Here is a 23,621-nt window from a genome sequence, read left to right on the forward strand (position 1 = left end):
TAAATCCTCAAAAAGAAATCGTGCCTCCATTGCATCTCTATCCTCAGGCTGAGAGTCTCCTAAATTCATCCTTTACATTCCATCGTGAAAAATCCTTTTATTGTTATGGTTTATTATTTAAGTAAATTAAACTTGAAAAAATAAAAGTGGGTTACATACAAAAGAAAACAATGCACATTTGAAAATACTCATCCCACCTCTCATTGGGCAGATGACCTAATATACTTTTGAGGATAATGAGGGGTGGTCAGTCAGACCAGGGCCCCCTGTGGCCCCCCTCTAGAAACAACCCTGGAAATATGTAGCCACAAAATGCTTTTTAAAAATAAGCTGTTTCTATACTGTACTGAATGCAAGTAAAGTGAGAGAGAGAGAATATAGCAGCTGTTGCCTATGATGGCCTATTTGAACCCACATAAGTGTAAGAAATGCATCTGAGCAGCCACAGCAAGTCAAAATAGTGACCGTTTTTGGTCATGAGGCGCCTGTGACTCACATTTTGAATTGCTTTTATGCTTCAGCCCCAAAGAAGGAAATGTGGAGTTAGATGGAATCAGAAGAATATCTCTCCCACTAGATGCATTGTTGGTTGTTATTATCATAAACTATTATCACCAGACCCACTCATGGGTTATTACACTCAAAGTCTTGGGTTGTAAAACTATGACTAATCAAATCTCTGAAAGGTTAAAGATAATTACCTTCAAATTCATAAACCCTTTGGATTCCCTATGGATTCATGTAGAAATCCAGGTGTTCCTGTCTCAAAGAATTAGTATAATTAATATGAACATGATAAATTATGTTTCTCTTGCTATTGTTTCCATGTTGCCTGTAGTTTTTAATTTAATATGTTTATATACATGCTGCAGCAAACACAATATTACATTTTAACTGTAGTGGCTCACTGTAAGTTCAACTGAGAAGGGTTCACCCTCATATTTCCTGCAGAGAGGTAGAAGCTTGGTGAGAACCACCCATCAATGTAACCAGGTACAAGACATTTTGCCCCCCTAAGTCACATTTTGCACCTGATGAAAAGAAATCTAAACGAAACAGATAAAACTAAAGAGTCATGTTAGGGGTTTATGTGTGCTGAAAACATCTTTGCTTCAACACAGACTGCTTCATGTGGCATCCGTCTGCACATACTGTTGCCAGATTTATCAGCAAAATCAAGCAAGTATAGGAAGGTACTTTTGCCTAACAATAGCTGTCCTTGGCATTTAAGATTTCAAGATACAACAATAATATTATATATTATGTGTTATATAGCCAGTAATAAATAAAGACATGCTGTGTCAGCAGCGGGTGTGAAGAAAAGAAGAAAAGAATTTTAGATCCAAAACAACATTTCTTGCTGAACTCAAATTATGATTTGATGCATATGTCAAATTAACTCGATCCTAATCCCAGGTCCCAAAGTGGCACCCTGAGAAATTTTTCCTATAGACCCCTTTTCTGCTGGTAAACATTTTTTTGTGTGCGAAGTTTAGGTGAAGGCAAATAAAATTCCCGTAGCTAACACTAGCTAGCAAGTTTTGTTGGCTTGTTTCTTAACAATGGCTGAAGAAAATCCAAGTTTTTACGAATATGTAGGGTCACTCATCCTCCAGGGCTGCGAGCATTACTTGAAAAACTTCAGATCTACCATGATGCTCAAATAATGCTATAATGAAAATTTAGTCAGGAAGACTATGCTTTGCATGATTAGGCCTATAGTTTATTTCTCATTCATTCTGACTTTCACTCCTCTCACACATGCTCACTCATAATTTCCTTGCTGTCGTAGTCTGGGGCTGTCAATTGTGTTACCAGCTGTTCACATCAGCTGGTCACATCTGTCCAACAGCACAGTGACACACCGTCATTGTTAGCCTATCATCTTTCCGCAGTTTTTTAAAATCCAATTTACTCTCTGCCTTTAGTTTTTTCATGTTGCTATTATGCACACCCCTCCACCTCTACATCACCGCCCAGTCTGTACAGATTCTTCAGCCTCCTCCACCTCCCAGTCTCAGCAAAGAACACCACCACCAATGTCTGGACTCCATGGGGAATTTATCTCTACTCTCCAGAGGTGTCAAAACTACAAAAATATTAAAGCAAAGTATATACTACCATTATCTTTATGGATATTTAATATCACACTAAAAAAGTTGCCTTAATTTTATTGTGAATTTCTTCCTTGACCTTGCACATACCTGTATGTTTTTAGCGTGCATCATAAATCCGACCCTCTGTATTTTATCAGAAACACTCAAGGCTACCCAGTGTTACCACACACACCATAAAGTGGCGACCCCTGCTTACAGTAGTGTCAGTTATGAAACACTGGTTTGACTGAGAGTTCAAGCTTGTAAACAGCCCTACTATAAAAGGTTAGCCACCCAGTGGCTCATGTAGATCCCCACCCTCAGACAAGATGTCACTACTGGGGAAACTTCTCTCTGTGTGTTTGATCACTCTGTACGGGTGCATGTGTAAGAAACATGATGGTCAACATCAGACCATGATTCTTGCTGGTCCCATGACCAACGAACAGGTGCAGAGCCCGAACGGAGCAGAAGGAGCACTGTCAGACATCTTTGACTGCAGTCATCCCATACCTCCAGGCTCCAGACGGTACTTTGAGCACCTCCAGAGCAGAGGGGTGAGCCACTTCAAAGTGCCGCTGTCATGGGCTCAGCTTCTGCCAACAGGCCTCTCCAGCCAGCCCCAGCAGGCTGTGGTCACCTGTTACCAGACCCTGCTGAAACAGCTGCTGGAGGTGGGCCTTCAGCCTCTGGTCATCCTCCACGGATCCACGGTGCCGGACGCTCTGAAGTCGAGGTACGGCGGCTGGGAGAGTCAGGAGCTGGTGGAGATGTTTCAGCAGTATGCTGAGTTCGTTTTTGGAGAGTTTGGAGAGCTGGCAGACTCCTGGCTGACACTGAGCAGCTTGGATGAGCTGAGGGATGCTGAGCTGCAAAATGCTCTTGATTCACACACCAGCATCTACCGCCGTTACCACCAACTGTTTCCTGAGAAAGGTAGGAGATTAATACTTCACTGCATAACATGTTAAGGTTGGATAATATAATGGGTAAACTGCAGACTAAAGATTTCTTTTATAAAATGTGTCAGTGTTTACATATTTAGAAAAAAAAACAGACAAATTGGGTCAATTGTTATGGAAATGTACATTCTTGCCCTCAAATTAACCCATTAAGTATCCTGAAATTACAAAAAAAGTCACTGAATACAAATTACATTGCAATTTTTGTAAATATGTAATCTAATCTGAATACTTTTGGATTAATTCAAAATCAAACATTGAAGATACTGCACCAGATTGTGGCAAGCAGGTGGTGGTATTACCTTATTAAATCACCAAAAGAGCCATACAATGCCACCTCGGGAATTTCTTCCAAGGAATTATATTAATGTTTGACAGTATCAGTACCAGAGAAGACATTTGGGTTTGTTTATACTCTGAAGCAGGAGATGTGGTTCCATTTAAAAATATTAATCTTCTTTATTACAATAAAAGAAAAAGGTAAATCCCAAACACAGTCAAATCAAACTGACTTTACAAAAACAGTACAGGTGTTCTGTGTGGATTCTACAACATGTTGATTTCTGTTTCTTTGGTGCAAGTTTTTGCTGCTGCCATTTAAAAAGAATTTGATCATTTATAATGCCTGGCAGTTTGTTGTTTAGCATGAGCGTCCAGTGTCTTGGACCGTCCAGGGCAGCAGGGACAGCTCGACACGTCTGGAACTGGTACCCATACACATACACATTTATGATGGAGTCTGTGTATGAACTATTTCTACAGTGTAGATCCTGTGGGATGTTTGTTATGTATTGGTTATTTGGTTTTTTTTCTCTGTCTAAGGACTACAGCATTTTTGCTTACTCTGGCATGTTTACATCATGTGTTATACACTGATGTTCAGTAATGTGCTCTGTCCCTGTTAAAGAAATAAATGAATAAAATAAAATAACACAGAATCAAAAACATAATAAAGAAAGCCTTGACAATGTAACTTTAATCTAATTGCACGTTTTTCAACTATAAAACTGGCTGATTATAGATACTTATTCCCAATTACATGTAATCTGTTATTACCCAGTCCTGATTTTCCACCTGATTACTCCAGTACAATACAGTATTTTAACAAATATTCAAACACAGAAAACAAACAAACAAACAAACAAACAACAAAAAAAGAAAAAAACAAATGTGTACACTGCACCACAACACAAGGTCTTGTACTACATTTATTTAATTTTTATCTTTTCTTGTTTCCTGTGATATTTGTTCAACGGGGCTTCTGAAGTCCTGCCAGTCTGTTTTATATAATTTATTACAGTATAATCACAAAGAGCAAAGTAGAGTTATATTGGTCTGTAATCATATTTTGGAAGCAATCTTTCTTATCTTGTGTTGTAGTTGTCCAGCTTCAGTAGATAGAGTACTGTACCAAAGTTCATGACAAGGGAATGGAGTAAAGCAGGGGAAAGGAGAAAGTCTCTAATAGGGGAGGAAAAGTTTATGTTAATAACTGAATTCATTTGTTATGTTTTACAGATGGAGGAGTGTCAGTCGGGGTAAAGGCCAGTAAAGTCCCGATCATCTTTGACACTCAACTACAGGTGAGTTCACACTAAAGTCACACAGAACTTAAGCACATTATTTAGAGAATAAATTGTGTTCTTTGGTAATATAGCAAAATAATATGTTAATATGACTGTATCTAGACTTGATAAACATATGTTTAGATCATTTTAGCTTTTGTGGGGGAAAGTATGCCTTCAATATTCAACTACATTTACACATTTCTCTCTATTTCAGAAATATTCTGATTTCCTCTCTATTAAAATTCAATATGACTGCCCCAGAGGACAAAACCTGGCTGAGGAGCTGCAAAATGTTTTGGTATGTGGATATTTCAAAATGTAGTCTTCAGCTGTACAGATAATAAATGCTCAACCTTTACTTTCTTACGCTGGGAATTCTCTTGCATGTATTTGTACTAAATTTCAGTGTTTTCGTGTAGGGAAAGTGTGGTGACAAACCCATTCTCTTTTATGAGCTGAACATCAATGACTGCTCTTCTCATCAGTTCCCTGATACCGGATTCTTAAAAGGTAATATTTGATCAATAAAGAGTAGAGAAGTGAAATAATATTCCTTGCTTACTGTGACTTTTACAACTGTGAGTATATTAAAAACACATAATTGAACATTGTGTTATGTCACAGATCAATATTATAAATTTATTAATTTGATACCTGTGACAGACTGCACTCAATCATGTAAGGGAAAATGGCATGAATGATTTAAGCATTCTAATATAATTTGACAACATGAATTATATGATACACAACATAAATGATATACTCTTATACTTTTACAGTGCTGAGCGATGGAGACCACAATTTTCTTGGATTTGACATGGTAGATATATTACGTTCAGCTGACACTATGCCAAAAAGGTATTGTAGTGCAAACAGACCATGAAAGATTTAATATACAATATAGTATATCATGAACCACCTCTGTGAAAATTCTTGTCTGTCCACAAGTACCATAGTATAGAGATTGAGACAGTTCACATATAGGGGGATTGGGGCGGATGGATGTGTCAACAGACAAACAAACGTTGACATCTTTGTAACTTACATAACACACGTTACATGCATACATGACATACATGTGCGTACCAGCATACATTAGGTCACGTAACCCAAACCATGATCTCTTCCTGAACCTAACCAGGTATTTTTTGTGCCTAAACCTAAGTAGCTGTAACTTTAATTTAATAATAGATAATCCTATTAAATAGTATGTGTGTATGTTTATATGTGTGTATACTGGAAGGAGAGGACTTACTTTGACTGAAAAGGTTTGGGAACCACTGTACAGATACATCATGTATCAAAACAAGATTATATTTTGGCAGTTTGGTTCCACCTGTGACTTAATGCACTAATCTTGGTCTATGTTAAAACATATCAATTGGATTTCTCCTCAGTTATTCCCATCTAAAATTTTTAACATCTTGTTTCAGCCACAATCTTCAAAAATCATCATGTTCCATGACCTATTGCAAAATCTGGAGCAATTTTGCCACTATGACCTCATCTGAGCGAGATGCCTTCCTGAATGAATCCTTTCCTGTGGGCTTCCAATGGGCCACATCCAGTGAGTCCTTCAAGGTTGAAGGAGGCTGGTTAGAAGATGGGAAAGGACAGACCATCTGGGACCGTTTTGGTCATGATGGCCAGGCCTACGGAAATCAAACAGCTGATCTAGCTTGTGACAGTTACCACAAGGTGGATTATGATGTCTATCTGCTGCGAGGTCTTCATGTCAACACCTATCAGTTTTCCATCTCCTGGGCTCGTATTTTCCCCTCAGGCCACCGGAGCAGCCTGTCAGAGAAAGGTGCTCTCTATTATGACAAGCTGATCAATGCCCTCATTGAGTCTGGCATACAGCCTGTGGTCACACTGTACCATTGGGATCTGCCCCAGGCCCTGCAGGACTATGGCGGATGGACCAACCATTCCATTGTTGAGGCTTTCAAAGACTATGCAGACTTCTGCTTCTCCAGGTTTGGAGACAGGGTCAAGACCTGGAACACAGTCAGTAGCCCCTGGGTGGTGAGTCATGCTGGGTATGGCACTGGTGAGCATCCTCCTGGAGTAAAGGATTATGTGGTTGCCTCCTATCAGGTGAGAACAATAATCTTACCATAATGCAAATATATACTGTTTAATTGTCATTTTGATACATTGACCTCAGGATTTATTTGGGCTTTACAGGTCACTCACAATATGCTCAAGTCACATGCTGAGGCCTGGCATGTCTACAATGACAAGTACAGGAAGACACAAGGAGGGAAAGTAGGCATCGCATTGAACTCTGACTGGGCTGAGCCCATGGACCCTTCCAAACCTGAGGACATAGCAGCTGCAGATCGCTACCTGCAGTTCATGCTGGGCTGGTTTGCACATCCCATATTTGTAGATGGAGATTATCCTAAAACACTCAAGACTCAGATAGAACAGAAAGTAAATGAGTGTCCAAACTCTGCGCCTGCAAAACTTCCAGTTTTTACTCCTGAAGAGAGCAAGAGGATACATGGAACGGCTGATTTTTTGGGATTAAACCACTATACCTCTCGGCTGGTCAGCAACAGTGTTGGTGGCTGCACCCCTGGTCCTCAAGGGGTGGGTGACTTCCAGGCACATGTGGACCCTTCTTGGTCCTCAACAGCTTCTGACTGGATCTTTTCTGCACCATGGGGTCTCCGAAGACTTCTAAAGTACATTTCCACAGAATACTTAACTGTGCCGAAAGTGCCCATCCATATAAGTGGGAATGGTATGCCTACTGTGTACGATGGGGACACTCTCAATGACAACCTGAGAATACAGTACATGAGGAGTTACATTAATGAGGCCCTGAAAGGTATGGTGTTCAAAGTAGTTACTTATAATGTGTAATTTCGTATACCTGTATTCATACTTAAGACTTTTGCCCCAAACATGTGACATTACAATAGAAAATTGATCATTTGTGAGTGAAGCCATTATTTGCACTGGTTCATGTCATTGTGGCTTACAGCTTGTAAATACTTGGATATGCATTTCAATTGTTTCAGAACTTTTCATACAAGATCATGGGATTTAGAGGCTGAATGTCTTTATTCTTTCAACAGCTATACATTTAGATGGAGTAAATGTGCAGCGGTTTACTGTCCAGTCCCTAATGGATGGCTTTGAAGGACCACAAGGCTACAGTGAACGTTTTGGATTGCATCATGTCAACTTTGACCTGCCTGACAGACCCAGGACTCCAAAGCAGTCTGCCTACTTTTACTCCAAAGTTATTGAGAAAAATGGTTTTGCCTCTGAAAAACTGTTTATTTCTGCACCAGAACTGAAAAACATGGAGTCAAATAAACTTTCCTCAATGCCACCTTCCACCATCCCATCCCAAGCCATGAATGTTTGGAGGAAATTCTCCAGCCAAACCAATTTTCAAAGAAAACTCTACCACTACGGCACTTTCCCACAAGGCTTTAGTTGGGGTGTATCATCTTCGGCTTACCAGATTGAAGGGGGCTGGAATGCTGATGGGAAGGGGCCCAGTGTCTGGGATACATTCACCCACAAACCTGGCAGCATTCCTGCAAATGCAAATGGAGATGTGGCCTGTGACAGCTATCACAGACTTGAAGAAGACCTCTACATGCTTCGAGCTCTGAGGGTAAAGTCTTACAGATTCTCACTGTCCTGGTCGAGGATCTTTCCTAATGGTCATAATACCTCCCTGAACCAGAAAGGTGTTGACTACTACAACAGACTCATTGATGGCCTTGTAGCGCATAACATCACTCCCATGGTGACACTCTACCACTGGGACCTCCCTCAAGCTTTGCAAAAAGCTGGTGGCTGGGAAAATGAAGACATGATCAACATTTTTAATGACTTTTCTGACTTTTGCTTTGCCACCTTTGGAGACAGAGTGAAATTTTGGATGACCTTCAACCAGCCTCAGACAATTGCGTGGTCAGGATATGGACTTGGACAGATCCCACCAAATATTAAGAACCCAGGAGTTGCACCATACAGAGTTGCACACAACCTTCTAAAAGCACACGCCAAGGCTTACCACACATATGATGATAAGTATCGCAAATCCCAAGGTGGTCTAGTATCTATTGCCCTCAATGCCGATTGGGTTGAACCTGAAGATGTTAATGTTCCCCGTGAAGTGGTGGCTGCTGATCGAGCTCTGCAGTTCCAACTGGGTTGGTTTGCACACCCCATTTTCAAGAATGGTGACTATCCTGATGCAATGAAGTGGCAAGTTGGCAACAAAAGTGAACTCCAAGGTCTATCAGAGACAAGACTACCTACCTTTACTGAACAAGAAAAGAGCTTCATCAAGGGGACTGCTGACATGTTCTGTGTAAATCATTACACAACAAAGATAGTAAGCCATGTTGCATTGAGGCTTAACCCTCAATCTTATGAATATGACCAGGACTTGTCAAAAGCAGAGGAATCAGATTCACCAACTACTGCCATCAGCAACCAGAGAGCCGTAGCATGGGGCTTGCGAAGACTCCTCAACTGGATCAAAGAGGAGTATGGAGATCCACACATTTACATTACTGAGAATGGAGTAGCAACAGATATTAAGACCACAGTTGATGACACAGACAGAGTATATTACTACAAAACCTATGTTGATGAGGCTTTAAAGGGTGAGTGTTCACATCAATTACTAAACTTTAAGAATTTACAGTTTAAGTGCCTTCATTTAGGAAGTTTAAGAAAAAATCTAGTGCACATGTGGTGGTGATGGTTCTCTTGATGTAGATGACACACACCTGCACATACTACACTTCATTTCTACTAGTTGGCCCATGGAGGAGTCACAATTTTCTGTGGAATGATATGAAATATAGACCACCTGTCTACAAATGTCAACTTACCTCTGTCCTAACATATTTTACACAGCTCATAATCTTGACAGTGTGAAGGTGAAAGGATACATAGCAACTTCTCTCATGGATTCCTTTGAGTGGCTCAATGGGTATAAAGTAGGATTTGGACTACACCATGTGGACTTCACTAACCCAAACCGGCCAAGGACACCAAAACGCTCTGCACACTATTATTACCAAGTCATGAAGGACAATGGCTTCCCATTGCCAGATGATGAGAAGATACTTTATGGGCAGTTTCCCAAAACGTTTAACTGGAGTACTGCCAGTGCTTCTTACCAGGTAATCAGCCGAGTCCTCCAATGTCACTACTGGAAGATTGCCCATGCGGCATATGGCATGGTAGAGTGTCAGTATTAGTAATTTTTGGGTGTCTGTTTATGAGTATTCAGTGATTGAGCACAAACTTTCATTTCAGATTGAAGGGGCTTGGAGAGCACACGGAAAGGGATTGAGTATCTGGGACAAATTTGCCCATACTCCTTTGAGAACAGACAACAGTGACAATGGCGATATTGCTTGTGACAGTTACAACAAGATTGACAAGGACGTGGAAGTGCTGAAGAAGCTGAAAGTGACTCACTATCGCTTCTCTATATCCTGGCCCAGAGTGCTTCCTGATGGCACCAACAACCACATCAATGAAGCTGGACTGAACTACTACCATAGATTACTGGATGCCTTGGAAGCTGCTGATATTGAGCCCCAGGTAGGCAGTGTTGTTGTTCATAACCACTGATGGATGCCGTTATATATTTGGATATTTTTGACTTCGGTGGCTCCTAATCGTTGTATCAAGAACATTGGCAAAGCACATCTCACATTATTAGCCCACTGCCTTAGCAAAATATAATTTGGCCACAAAAGGAAAAAACATCTCCAGATGATTTATTTCGTAGCGTTTTTTCCTGCTTCACCTGATACCCATTATGTGATTGGAAGCATTCCTGAAATGATCCTTCATCATTTAGTGCATTTATTTTTTATCAGATGCCACCGTTGTGTAGTATAGCCATAACTTTGAATGTTTTGATAGCATCTTGGCATGCTGATCTGCCAACTCAATCAAATACACCACGTTTGACTTCAACAGTCCATGGGTCATAGCTGCTGCAGTACTGGGCCAATCATGTCGAACAGAATCAAGGAACAGTTGTGGTGACTGGCTGTGACTTACGAATTTCCTCTGTTCTGTTTCCAAGGTGACCCTGTACCACTGGGACCTTCCCCTGGCTCTACACAAAGTGGGTGGCTGGCAGAATGAAACTATTGTCCATAGATTCAGAGATTATGCCAATGTTTTGTTCAGCCGATTTGGAAGCAGAGTGAAGTTCTGGATCACTCTAAATGAACCCTATATTGTAGCCAACCTTGGCTATGGATATGGTACCTTTGCTCCAGGTAACTAAACATTTTTTTGCGAAAAACCTCTACTTATATAATCTAAATGATCTTTTTCTCACTTATGTGAGTCATTCAAAGCTAGAAATCAGAGAATAATTGTTGTACTTGATCAATATTTCACTCATGGTTACTCAGTGGATAGTTTATAAAGAAATACATTTTTTAACTTCAATTTTAGGTTCTCATTTTGAACCACAAAAAGTATTTGAAAACTTTAAATGTATGATGATGAATGTCAGCAATGTCAATAATTTCTCATATGTTTCAGGCATCTTGGGCAAGCAGTATATTGCAGCTCACAACCTGATCAAGGCTCACGCTGAGGCCTGGCACCTCTACAATGACAAGTACCGAGCAACGCAACGTGGTCTCATCTCCATTACCATCAACTCCGACTGGGTGGAACCAAGGAACCCATATAAGCAGGAGGATGTGGATGCAGCCAAGCGCTACTTGCAGGTAGGGAACTGGGTCTTCCATTTTACCAAATGGGTGGGGCTTCATGCATCAAGAGAGGTCAGATCCTGTAAGGTAAATTTAAAGTCTGTGTAAGGGGAATTCAGTTTTTCTTTTAAACACAGTGCACATGTTAGAACATAGTTGCTGAAAACGTGAAAAGACTGTGAACTATATAGTACTGACTTGTTATTTTTCAGTTCTTCATTGGCTGGTTTGCCCATCCCATCTTCAATGGTGATTATCCTGACTTAATGAAAACTATCATTCATAAAAGAAGCCTTGCTGCAGGTCTCCCTAAATCACGGTAAATGACAAAAAGTTTATTCCATCATTAGCACAGAAATCCATTTGGTTTGATAAACAATATTATTATGATCTAGACAGACATTTGCTATAAACCTGAATATTATAGTTCATATTATTGTGTATGAAGTAATCCTGGGTTGGGTTTTTCTCTTTCTAATATAGGCTTCCTGAGTTCACCCCTGAGGAAATCAAGAGGATCAAAGGGACTCATGATTACTTTGGCTTCAACCATTACACCACAGTTCTCTCATCCCCAGTCGATTTGGGAAATCAGCAGGATTATGAAGGTGACAGGTAGGTTGGAAGAACCTAGATAACACAGGTGCTTTTTTGTACCTTACAGTACCCGAACAGAAGCTGAAACAAGAGGGAAGTAAATGCAAATAAATAAATAAATAAAGTAAAAGTCATAGTTTGTTCAGCTCACTGTTTACATGAGCAAAGCTCCCTATAAACACAATATTTTGCCTGGGTGCATGTGGTTCTACAGGACGTAGCAGCACATGCTTCACTAAGCTTGTGGGTGAGTTCCATGTTTGTCTCAGCCCATGCTCTGGGTACATGAAAAATAGTTGGATTGAGAGACAAAGAATAGGCTAGTTTTATTTCTAAAATATGGAAAATTAGGCAAACTAGACTGAATAATGCGCACATACAATATGAGATAAGAGTATTTGATGCTTTGAAGTCTTATTCCCCATTTGGGAAAATTACAACACTGATGTTTGAATACAGACCCCACATATTAGTATATATTTGTTGGTGGAAAATGACTTAGTTGAACTACACTACTCATAAATAGACACAGATTATCGACGTCTTAGAAATACTCATCTATTTTAAATCAATTGCATCAATCAGTGAGGGAAAACAAGTACTGCATTACTGTATTTACAACTACACTGTTATAATGAATAATACAGAATTCAAATTTTAGATTAATCTAGAATTTCTCTGAGTGAACAGTTAAATGTATTTCATGAGATTATAAATTTTAACATATATTTAAACAAACAACCTGGAACAACCATCAAAATTTGAGAACAAAAATTCAGTGAGTTATAGGTGCTGAGACAACATGTGTTACAACTATTCCCGGTCTCCCCTACTTTATTTTAAATTTTGTCTAACTAATTAATTATTTGTATTTTAATTCCAGGAAATTGTAAATTAAGATCACTTGTTCAGTTCTACTGACAGTGGCAGTGATAGTTGCTAAGCAACAAAAATGCATCTCCAACTGTGCAAAAATTATTGGTAATTTCTGTGTAGTAAATATGACTGTCTGTGGCCAAAACAGGTAAAAATTATCACATTTTCTTGCCTTTTGTGTAATTCATATAAAAAACATTTTAAATGAAAATAAAAGTCAGATACCAGCCAGCATTGTATTTTTTGTAATTCTACAAAGTTATTGCACATATAAATTTGAAAACAGTCAAAAGGGACGCCTTTTTCTATCCAAAATTAACAAGATGACCCAAGGTGAGCAGACAAGAACACGCATCAGGCGCACAACACTCTGTGTGATACAGGACGTAAGGGCAAAATACCAAGTTTTTAGAGAGTCCCTGAAAATGTGACGTCGTGCTATAGGAAATGAGAGTTCCTGAAATGACCACACAATAGATGTCAAAATACATGTGATATATTTGACCGATGCTGAGCTCCTGTCTGATCTAATATCCAGGGGCACTACAACCTCCCACGACCGCACCTGGATTGGATCTGGCTCCTTCTGGCTAAAGATCACTCCCTTTGGATTCAGGAAGATCCTCAAGTTTATCAAGGATGAATATGGAAACCCACCCATCTATGTCACAGAGAACGGGATCTCAGAACGAGGAGCAGTGAACCTAAATGACATCCACAGAACGCACTACTATGAAAACTACATTAACCAAGCCTTGAAAGGTACCACAGCCAATAAAAACGTAGTATTGAAAGGATTTATGGACATTTTATTGAGTTTAACTAATAAAAAATTTCATTTAAACATTTAAATACTATCAGAGGATGTGAAAACATTATCTTAAAGTGTCTTAAATGTAATGGGAATCTTTCAGCTCAAGTTCTGGATGGAGTTGATCTGAGAGGCTATACAGCCTGGTCATTAATGGACAACTTTGAGTGGGCTGCAGGCTACTCCGAGAGATTTGGACTTTTCTTTGTGAACCGCTCCGACCCCACTCTTCCTCGCATCCCTAAAAACTCAGCTTCCCGCTATGCTACCATCATCGCCTGCAATGGTTTCCCAGACCCGGCCCACGGTCCCCATGAGTGTTTGACCCCCGAACCTGAAGGTAAGGTGGTGACACTATACAATATGGTACACAAAAATGTGAGTAGTTACTAAGGAATTAGTGAGGAATCAATCAGGAATGACCTGATAATTACTGAGAAATTAATAAGTAATTCCTGGATATTTGTGATTTGAGGTCAATATTGTAGATAATGCTGAATTACTAGAGAACAGACTGGCAGATATTAATGAATCATTAGTTCATAATAGTATTGTGCAAGTTTATATTTAATAAAAATCTGAAATAAAATTTCTTCCTATCAGAGACACTGGAGTCTACATAATGATGTTACACTAAATGGTGCATGTTTTTGTATTTAATTCATTTGGAAATGTAAAATTACTTTTACCTCAATTCAAATAATTAAAATTTTGGACTCTGCAAAAATAGAAATCGATGTTTGCTTTGAATGCAGACAATGTCTGACATCAGAAAGATCTCAAACCACACAAAAAAGAAAAACTTAAGTAACATTATTAAATACTACAGCAGTAATGTGATTCCTTTATTTGAATATCACTTGTATTATTATTTAGTGCAAATATTTATGTTTCTCTTATCAACAATGGCTGGTGTATTTTAAGTAGTCTGTGAGTTATGAAGGAAAAAAAAAAGATGTTACAATTGCCCCCAGTTTCCCCTATTTTAAAATATTGAGTTAAAATATATATAAATAATGAGATACTTTCTGAAAGTAATGACTTTGTATCTCAAAAAAATTACTTAATATCTTAAAATAATGAATTAATATTACAAACTAATGATTTAATCTGTGCAAGGAAGCATTCTGCTCTGTGTGCACAAATGCAATTCTGCAATGACGTCGGGCGTAGAGTATATACGTCTCCGTCATCATAGAGAACGTCCCTTGTATCTTCTCGTAGGTGCTACGCACATGCAGGTTGGATTGAGGGAACAGTTAGCCTACTTGTATTTGGGAGCCCTGCAACCAACCGGTTGGAGCTACGGTCCTGTCCTCCAAGGGCTACAATTACTGGAGTACGGCTACTCTCTGGAGCTCTTATCAAGAGGACCGGTGTTTATGCCGTCCTGTATGGATTCGGAGCAGGAGCTTGAGAGAAGCTGACACATTTGCTAGCTCTGGAGCAGGGCTGGTAAGATGAGTATTTTCCAGTGTTGTTATCTTTGGAGTAAGTTATCATTGGAAAGGGCCTGTTTTCAGGTCACCTTTTGAGTTTGCCGCTATGTCCAACATTTCCACTGGCAGTGTTCAGCGGGCTTCTTCAGTTTGCTGTCAGCAGTGATTAGCTGACGGGCTTCTTGGTTATAGCTAGCAGCTACGTTGTTGCTCTCTGGCGGGTGCTTTCGCTCGTCAAGGCGTTTTTTCTCTTAGTTGGATTGATATAATAGTGGCTCCCCATCGAGTGATTTCGCTTGTGGTGGACATTTTTTTACATAGTGCCGTATGTAGGTCAGAGTTGCTCCCCCTTATTTTTTAGATTGACGGTGGGAGTTGTTTTTCTTTTGGTTTGATTTGATAATTCAAAGGGCCATGGTAGGCTCGCTTACGAGGAGTGCTTTTACTCTCGAGTAAGCGTTTGTGAGTGAGGAGCCATGTTGGGGTCGCATGCCTGTCATTCATGCATGACCCCGTTGTTGACATCCAATGGCCATGACGAATGCCCAAAATGCCTCGGTGTCATCCATCTGAGGGAGGGGCTGTCCGATAGTCCATGCATGAACTGCAGTTACATGCCACGGGACTTGAAACTGGCTCGATTGGCTGAGGTAGAGGGCCAGCAGCCTGATAGCCAGCTACCTGCCTCTGGTGTGGCTTCGGCGTTGCAGGGTGCGTCAGGTCACTCTCCACCTGAAGGTGCCCCCCCAAGGAAGAAAGCCAAGAATTAAATTGGATTATCTGGCAGCTAAGGTCGACACGTTAGCCTCAGAATTTGCTGAGATTAAAGGGTTATTGCTTAACCTTCAGCCGGATAGAGAAGCTGCCTCCCGGGTGCCCAGCACCACTCCACCTGGGTGGGATGAGGATGCTCTGTCTACAAGGTCTTCCTGTAGCCAGTTCTGTGAAGGTGGACCTGGTGAGGGGGAGGAGGCTTCCACCTGTGCTTCTGACACCTGTTCTCAGCGGTCAGGCAGTGGGTCTAGGGCAGGTTCAGAGGCTGTCCCAGCCACTGTTAAGCCTGTAGTCCGTATGGCGCTGGCATGCTTGGGCTTGGATGAGGCTCCAGCAGTGGGAGCCCAGACTAGCACATTCTTTAGGCAGGTCCTGCCGCAGGCTGCTTTTTCAGTGCCACCTTCTCAGCCGTACATTGAGGAGCTGCATAAATATTGGCCAGACCCCAAGCCTTCTCTCACCACACATCAGATGGCAGGGCCTTGGCTTCCATGCAGAATGCCAGCGGTTACGGGCTGGGCAAGATGCCAGCCGTGGAGCAGTCTGTTGCCTCCCTCATTGTTTCCCCTGATGAGGTCCTTAGATAGGACGCTCACTGTCCCAGGCCACAGTGTCACGTCACAGATGAACTATTTGGTGAAGTGTTGCAATATGGCGGCACGCATGGGCCGTATTGGGAACTCCCTTTCCCACCTAGTACTGGCCCTGTCCCAGTCCCTGCAATCTTCTGGCGTGGATGCTTCCGTCCAGAGCCTTAGTGATGCCTCTCTGCAGGCGTTCGCCCTAATGACTAGGGAGCTTGGCAGGCTTATGTCTACACTTACACTGACTCGCCGCTAGGTGTGGTTCGCACAGCCCCCTCTGTCAGAGCCAGGCCGGAGGGCCCTCCACACTCTTCCTGTAGTTCCGGGGGAGCTGTTTGGCCCAGCGGCGCAGCAGGCCTTGGAGCAGGGATTCTAGGCAACCCAGTTCCGGGTTCCAACGCCGACCCCCAGTTTCCAGTGGGATCAAGTTGACCACGGTCAACGATCCCACAAAGGTGCAGGCATTGAGGCAGGAGTAGATCTGCAGACACAACAAGGTGGGTTCTACTCAGTTTATTTTCTGATTACAAAAAAAGAGGGTGGGGTTCGCCCTATACTGGACTTACGAGGGCTCAACAGATTTCTGAAACTGTTGCCCTTTCACATGCTGCGCATGACAGATGTGCTTCAAGCTGTGACGTGGGACAGTTGGTTCACATCAGTCGATTTGAAGGACACGTATTTTCACATTCCTATAGCACGACGTCACAGGCAGTATCTGCGCTTTGCATACGAGGGCAGGGCTTATCAATTCAAGGTGCTCCCATTCGGTCTTTCCCTTGCCCCATGGGTCTTCACGAGGTGTATGCGGGCAGCGCTGGCCCCGTTGCAGGCCAAGGGCATGCAGATACTCCCATATTTGGATGACTGGCTGATCTGTGCTCCATCCCAGGTGGGGGCAGAGCATGATACAGCAGCCTTTCTTCATCATGTGTTGCAGTTGGGTCTTACGGTCAATTATACCAAGAGTTGTCTCACATCCAGTCAGACAATAGTTTTTCTTGGTCTGACTCTGGACTCCCGCCAAATGCTTGTCTCCCCTGCTATACTTGGGCTCCTCCACTGTTTCCGGCTGAGCAAAACACTGAAATATGGCCTTTTTCTCAGGCTGCTGGGTATGCTGACGTCGGTGACGTTGGTAGTACCGCTAGGTCTCCTGTTCTTGCGGCCCCTCCAAGTATGGACCAATGGTCTCCATTTAGATCCACAGTTGCACAGGTCCAGGAGGGTCAAGGTGTCCAGCTGCTGCCTCCTTGCGTTACACCAATGGAGAAGCAGGGCAAATCTGACCGGGGTGTCTCCCTGGGTTTGATCCCCTCTCGTCGCAAAGTGGTGTCGACTGATGCTTCTGCCTTGGGGTGGGGGGCAGTATGTGGTGAGAGGGCTCTGGACTGCGCAGCAAAGGGCGGAGCACATAAATGTACTGGAGCTCCGCGCTGTACACTCGGCACTCCCATATTTGAGGCACGGGCATGTTCTGGTGCGGTCCAACAACAAGTCTGCTGTCTACCATATCAGTCGTCAGGGGGGCACCAGGTCGGTCATGTCACTGCTGGTGGCACAGCAGCTTCTTGTGTGGGCTCACCCTTGTTTTGCCAGTCTCAGGGCCATGTACTTGCTGGGGCCACAGAATGTGGTGGCAGACTTTCTCTCCCATTAGAAACCTCCCTCAGGGGAGTGGAGACTCCACCCAGTGGTGGTGGAGGAAATATGGTGCAGGTATGGGAGAGCAGGGGTGGATCTTTTCGCCTCGGAGACCACAACACACTGCCCCCTTTGGTTCACACTGATGGAGGGGACAAGATGCCCTGGCACACCCGTGGCCAGATTGCCTCCTCTATGCCTTTCCACCATTTCCGCTGATAGCAACCACAGACTCCTGTTGGTTGCCCCAAATTGACCAGGGAGGCCCTGGTTTCCGATGCTGTACAGGCTCCTGGATGGGGATCTGTAGTCCCTGCCCAGGAGGCAGGACCTGCTCTCGCAGCTGGGGGGGCCACATCTGGCATCCAGGCCTGGAGCGCATGCAGCTATGGGTTTGGCCCCTGAGGGGCCTGACACACTCCTAGAGGCTTGCGACCAGGCCGTAGTCCGGACCATTATGGACTCTAGAGCACCTTCCACCAGGGCACTTTACGCTAATAGATTTTTTCGGAATGGTGTAGCATTCAAGGAGAGGTTCCTGTGAGTGCCTCTGTTCCAGTTATACTGCGTTTCTTGCAGTCTTTGCTGGATAGGAAGCTTTTCCCCTCCACCTTGAAGGTCTCACACACTGGTGACCCACTTTCTTAGAGGGGCCCAGCGGCAGAACCCCCCGCAGATCACAAGGGTTCCTTGATGGGACCTGCCTCTGGTGCTGGAGGCCCTTCATTCTCCCCCCTTTGAGCCTCTGGAGCAGGCAAAGCTGAAATTCTTGCCAGCAAAGGTCACTTTTCTCCTGGCAATGGCGTCGGCGAAGCGTGGGGGGGGCTTCATGCCTTATCAGTAAGTGAAACCTGTATGCGCTGGAGCTCGGATGGCACAGGGGTGACCCTTAGGCCAAATCCGTCCTTCTTCCCAAAGAGGTTGATGCCTGCTCACTGTAATCGGGTCATTGGTAGGGACGTTCTCTATGATGATGGGGACGTATATACTCTATGCCCAACGTCATCCCAGGTCACATGTGATGTTGTTGACATTAAATTCTCAACCTGCGCGAGTGTGAGACAGATAATCCAGTGTTAAGCACTGCCTCTGGCGGTCATCCAGAATTCATAGAACCGCAGTTACATACGTAACTCTCGTTCTTCATGGTTCTCTCCTGCAGCTTAATTGGATGCTGTCGGATTGGTTCAAACCCTTGACATTTCCTCCCACTGTGCAAAACTGAAGCCAAAATATTTGATACAAGTGGTGCCATGCCATGCTGTGCTGGTGACGTCATTTGTAGCCAGAGTCTGTGCAGTGGTGATCAGTTTTGCATGGCAAAAAACCCTGTTTTTAACCATCAAATAACTAATCAAAACCAAACTGATCAGAAAAATGACCACTTGAACAAACAGTGTGAACTACCTAAAATGACAGAAACCATCTTTGGGAAAAAATTATTTGACAGTGTTTTAGTTTGTGCCCATCTCCCACCCATTAACAGTCAGTCAGCAGGATTTATGATCTGTACTACAGCCTGCCACCAGGGGGCGAGATCCTTTGGCTTCACTTTTAGGGAGCTCTTATGTTGTCTGTTTCTACATAGACAGTCTATGGTTCAAGCAAAGTGAATCTGGAGAATTGAGTATTGACTCGCTGACTTTTTAAATAACAGACTTTTTAATCTTTGGGCTTGGGGGAAAGTAGGGGGCAAGTAAGGGGGAAGTATTTTCAGATCCTGCACAAATGGAGTAACTAATGATTAAGTTATTAGTAATTATTTAATCATCACTGTGAGATGCAGGTTGTTCCAGATTCATCCCTCACTCACTAGTCACATTGTGTACTGTGTTGTTAAGTGTTACTGGTAACTTAACGCTGCACAGATTAAAAAGAAATGTAATCATTAGGAGGGAATACTTTCTCTATATGTTCGTTCTGGAAAGTGCAGAAATTCACTTGCAACAGCATGCAGATCATATAGTATGAACAGATGCTAGATCTACTCAAAATGGAAGATATAAAGTTAAGAGGATAAACTTTCCTTGTTTCTTGTCCCTCTCTTTCAACAGCTACAAATGCCCCCACAACTGTCCCTGTTCTGCCCCCGACCACGGTGGACTTCTTGGGTCTGGAGCTTTCACCACATGATGCTGAAGTTGCACTTTATGTCATCTTTGCGTTTCTTCTCGTGAGTGTGCTTGGTGTCGTGTTTTCTGCACATCGGCTACTGAAAACGAGAAGGAAGTCAAAGCAAGTGGCAGTGGAGTCTGTTAAGATGGAGAGAATGTGAGGAAGGTTTTGGAGGGAAGTGAAAACAGTACAACCAGTCACGTTTCTGGCAGCTTTTCTGAGTCCAAATCATACACAATATTTAGGTCCCGGTTGAATGAAATTACAGTTTTCTTTTCACAATCTTACAACAAAATAGAACCACTGTGCTCTTTGAGGTTTTGGGGCAATTTACCTCTATTTTGATCAGAGAATTATAACAACTACCTATGAAAATTTGGTTATTGTCAAAGAAAATTCCTAATGAGACCCTTGGGGATAATGGCATCATTTTAAGTATAAAAACAATTGTTATAGATGTAAATAAATTATTTTTTGTGTGAAATAGGATTTGAACTGCTCAATTAACAGGTAATGGCAGTTTGTAACCCTAACATTGTTGTAATGTGTATAATTGTAATATTATCAGATATAGGACCTCGATAAAGCTTTGGGTCCAAGACAAAAACTCAAATCAACATTTGCAGTCTTCCAATAACAATAACTGAAAACATCTGTCAATATTGGATTCTGGGATGTGTCACCTGGTTTGTCAATGTAATATTTTGATTATTACTGCTTCAGTGTATCCAGTATTTCTTTTAAAAAATATAGACTACCACTATACCTGTATAGGTCTTTGTGTCACTTGCGATGAAGAACCTCTGGATGGCGCCAGTAAATCATTTTCTGTGAAGACATTAGACGTGATACTGCTGCTCCTACTATGCATAACAATTTATATATATATATGTATATATATATATATATAATAGTAAATATCAATATCTAAAAGTAAAGAATCGTGAATTAAAGGAGATAAACCAGAGACAAACAAATTAACCAAATTATTTAGCAGGGTGTAACATTCATTTTGAGCAACACAGTATTTGCTCAACATTTTTGCTCTTTTTTTAAACTACCATTTTGATCAAAGTGACTGCTCAGATCCTGCTGAGGATGAAGCATTTAATTGGAAGGTTTACTGAGCTCTGACACTATGACATGCTTCATGCTGATGCAATGCTTACAGAATTTCCCAATGGGACTAATAAAGTACTTTATTTATCCATTTGATAGCTTGCGGGTAGATCATCAGTTTAAAACTGCTGGGCAGTCGGTAGCTCCATGGAGGTACTTTTAAATTGAAGTGCCTTGCTTGACGGCACCAGGAGTTCTTAAAGGGACCAGCTCAACTCCTAGTCAAAAACACATATTTTTCCCCTTGCCTGTAGTGGTGTTTATCCAAAAACAACAACAACAACAAAATAAAAAAAATAAAATGAAAAATACATGTGAAAAACTAAACATGTCTCCTTTCAGAAATCTTAACCAAGTTTCTCAAGATAATCCACACACCTTGTTGTGAGCAGTTTCATGTGGGAACGAATTTATTTCTCATAGAAAATAAAGTCATTCCTGTGGATTCTTAAGTTCTTGCAGTAGATTCAACTGCAGTAAGAAAATAGATCTTACGTGAAACTGCTCACAAATAGATGTGTGGATTATGTTGACTAACGAGGTCATGATTTTTGGGAGGAGACACTGGTTTTGAATTTTTATCAGTATATTTTTTTGCTGCTTTCAGCACCCCATGCCAAGTGCCATTTAGTCCAATTATATTGGAGAGAAGGCTGACATCACTATCACCAAAACCAGGGATATTTCTAGAGGGGGGGCCTCAGTGGCACTGGCCACCCCTGAAATTTGATTGCCCACCTCAAGTGTCACAGCTCCCCTGCTCTCCCTCAGTATTTTTCCACTCACCCCGCCTCTGCTCCACTCTACCTGTCAGCCACTCCCACCTCATCAGCCCAGCTTCACTCACCTGTGCGCGCATCTGTTGCTCATCACCAATCAAGCCAGCATATAAAGCCTCTCCTGCCCAGTCTACTTTCTGCTAGATTGTTCTTTGTTCCCATGCAAGACTTTCCCAAATTCATCTGTGGACTTATTTCCCCGTTGCTGACTCTGCCTGCCTCTGATCTGCCTGCTTCGTCTGTCCCCCGGTAAACACACCAACCTGTCCGGCCCTGACCATGAGATTAGCTTTGGTTCCTGTCTGTCTGTGGCTGCCTGGCGTTTCCACTCGACAATGACGCTTCAGCATGAGTGTTTCTTCCTGCTCATCTGTGGCTGTCAGTGGTTCAGCATCTCACTTATGTGTCACCACACGTGTTCCCATGTGAGTGTCCATTGTGTACTTATCTGTCGGCCCATCAATCCTCCGCCTGGTTCTGACCTACCTCTAGCCCGTCCCTTATCAGCTCTTCAGCTACGCCTGTCTACTCACCTGGTTCTGGACCCTCCACCATGTCTCCAGCCTGCTCCCTTCTGGCACTGTCACCTGCTAAAACACAGAACTGTTTGGGTTCGTGGGCACATCGCTCATGATCCCACTTCCAGTTTCGCCCTGGTTTATCCTTCGGACTGAAACCACAATGACTTTGCAGTGACTCTTTGCGTGAGTAATGTAAATTATTCTGTGCTACATTACCTGCTTAAGTTCCTGTTGTACAAGTGTGACAGTAAAGGTCATTACCAACTGTTTCCGAGGTCCAGAGTGCTGAGTTTGGGTTCTGCCTTAACCCCTGACACTGAGTTCCACCCCATTATCCTCAAGTATGATCAGCTGTCTGTTGACCCCTGCATAAGTCTGTGCCTCACTTGTGTCACCCCAGTCAAAAAAGTCTGAAAACACCCCTGACCAAAACTATCTACATAGATAAATATTATTACAGGTAAGACAAAAAATATGTATCTGGTTTTGGGGTGAACAGTTCCTTTGAAGAGGGAGAAATGTATTTTTCTTTACTGACCAAAACTTTTGCCATTGTATGGTCTGGGGTCTCAAACTATCAGCTCCCAGAAAGCACTTGCTACAGCAGCAAGTCAGTCAGACATGCCCCTGCATGTTTCCTGCCACTCAATAACATGATCCACACAAACAGCTCCTCCCTGACAAGGGGCTCGCAGGGCATCTTCTTCTCTGCACTCCTGCTAAGATACCTACATCTGGTCTCCAGGGCGACCCGCCTTCTCAACGTGATGTACGAATTAACGAACGGTGGGTGTCTGTTCAGCATGTTCTCCCCCGCCTGCTCCGCAGCAGCTCCGATCAACAAGGGGTCTGTTCAATATCTGAAACCCCAGAGTCTGTCAGGATGGGGTATGAGTCAGACTGGAAGAAAACATATTCCCTCATAGTTTCGTGAAATGTTTTTAGGTCAGCTTGATTAACTTGCATGAAAGTTTGATGACTTGCACATGTATAAGTGCCTGC

General features: G+C 42.4%; 1 protein-coding gene across 1 annotated transcript; it reads left to right on the plus strand.

Moving 5' to 3' along the window:
- Positions 1 to 2,421: 2,421 nt before the first annotated feature.
- Positions 2,422 to 20,965, plus strand: LOC146322329 (lactase/phlorizin hydrolase-like). The gene is made up of 17 exons (XM_084724280.1): positions 2,422 to 3,032; positions 4,577 to 4,641; positions 4,841 to 4,924; positions 5,046 to 5,136; positions 5,406 to 5,484; positions 6,060 to 6,726; positions 6,817 to 7,465; positions 7,716 to 9,269; positions 9,526 to 9,794; positions 9,931 to 10,221; positions 10,715 to 10,913; positions 11,185 to 11,375; positions 11,573 to 11,679; positions 11,844 to 11,975; positions 13,372 to 13,595; positions 13,748 to 13,984; positions 20,140 to 20,965. Exons 1-17 carry the CDS (start codon positions 2,426 to 2,428, stop codon positions 20,358 to 20,360), a joined length of 5,667 nt encoding a protein of 1,888 aa, XP_084580406.1. The 5' UTR covers positions 2,422 to 2,425; the 3' UTR covers positions 20,361 to 20,965.
- Positions 20,966 to 23,621: the final 2,656 nt, after the last annotated feature.

The sequence above is a fragment of the Lutjanus erythropterus genome, chromosome 8 (assembly GCF_056507025.1).
Source record: "Lutjanus erythropterus isolate fLutEry1 chromosome 8, fLutEry1.hap2, whole genome shotgun sequence".
Lineage (NCBI taxonomy): Eukaryota > Metazoa > Chordata > Actinopteri > Lutjaniformes > Lutjanidae > Lutjanus > Lutjanus erythropterus.

Excerpts from the sequence above, each read along its gene's own strand:
- LOC146322329 (XM_084724280.1), top strand. The coding sequence starts at position 2,426 with ATGTCACTACTGGGGAAACTTCTCTCTGTGTGTTTGATCACTCTGTAC. Across the intron at positions 10,914-11,184 it reads ATATGGTACCTTTGCTCCAG|GCATCTTGGGCAAGCAGTAT; the intron begins GTAACTAAACAT and ends CATATGTTTCAG. Across the intron at positions 11,376-11,572 it reads CAGCCAAGCGCTACTTGCAG|TTCTTCATTGGCTGGTTTGC; the intron begins GTAGGGAACTGG and ends GTTATTTTTCAG.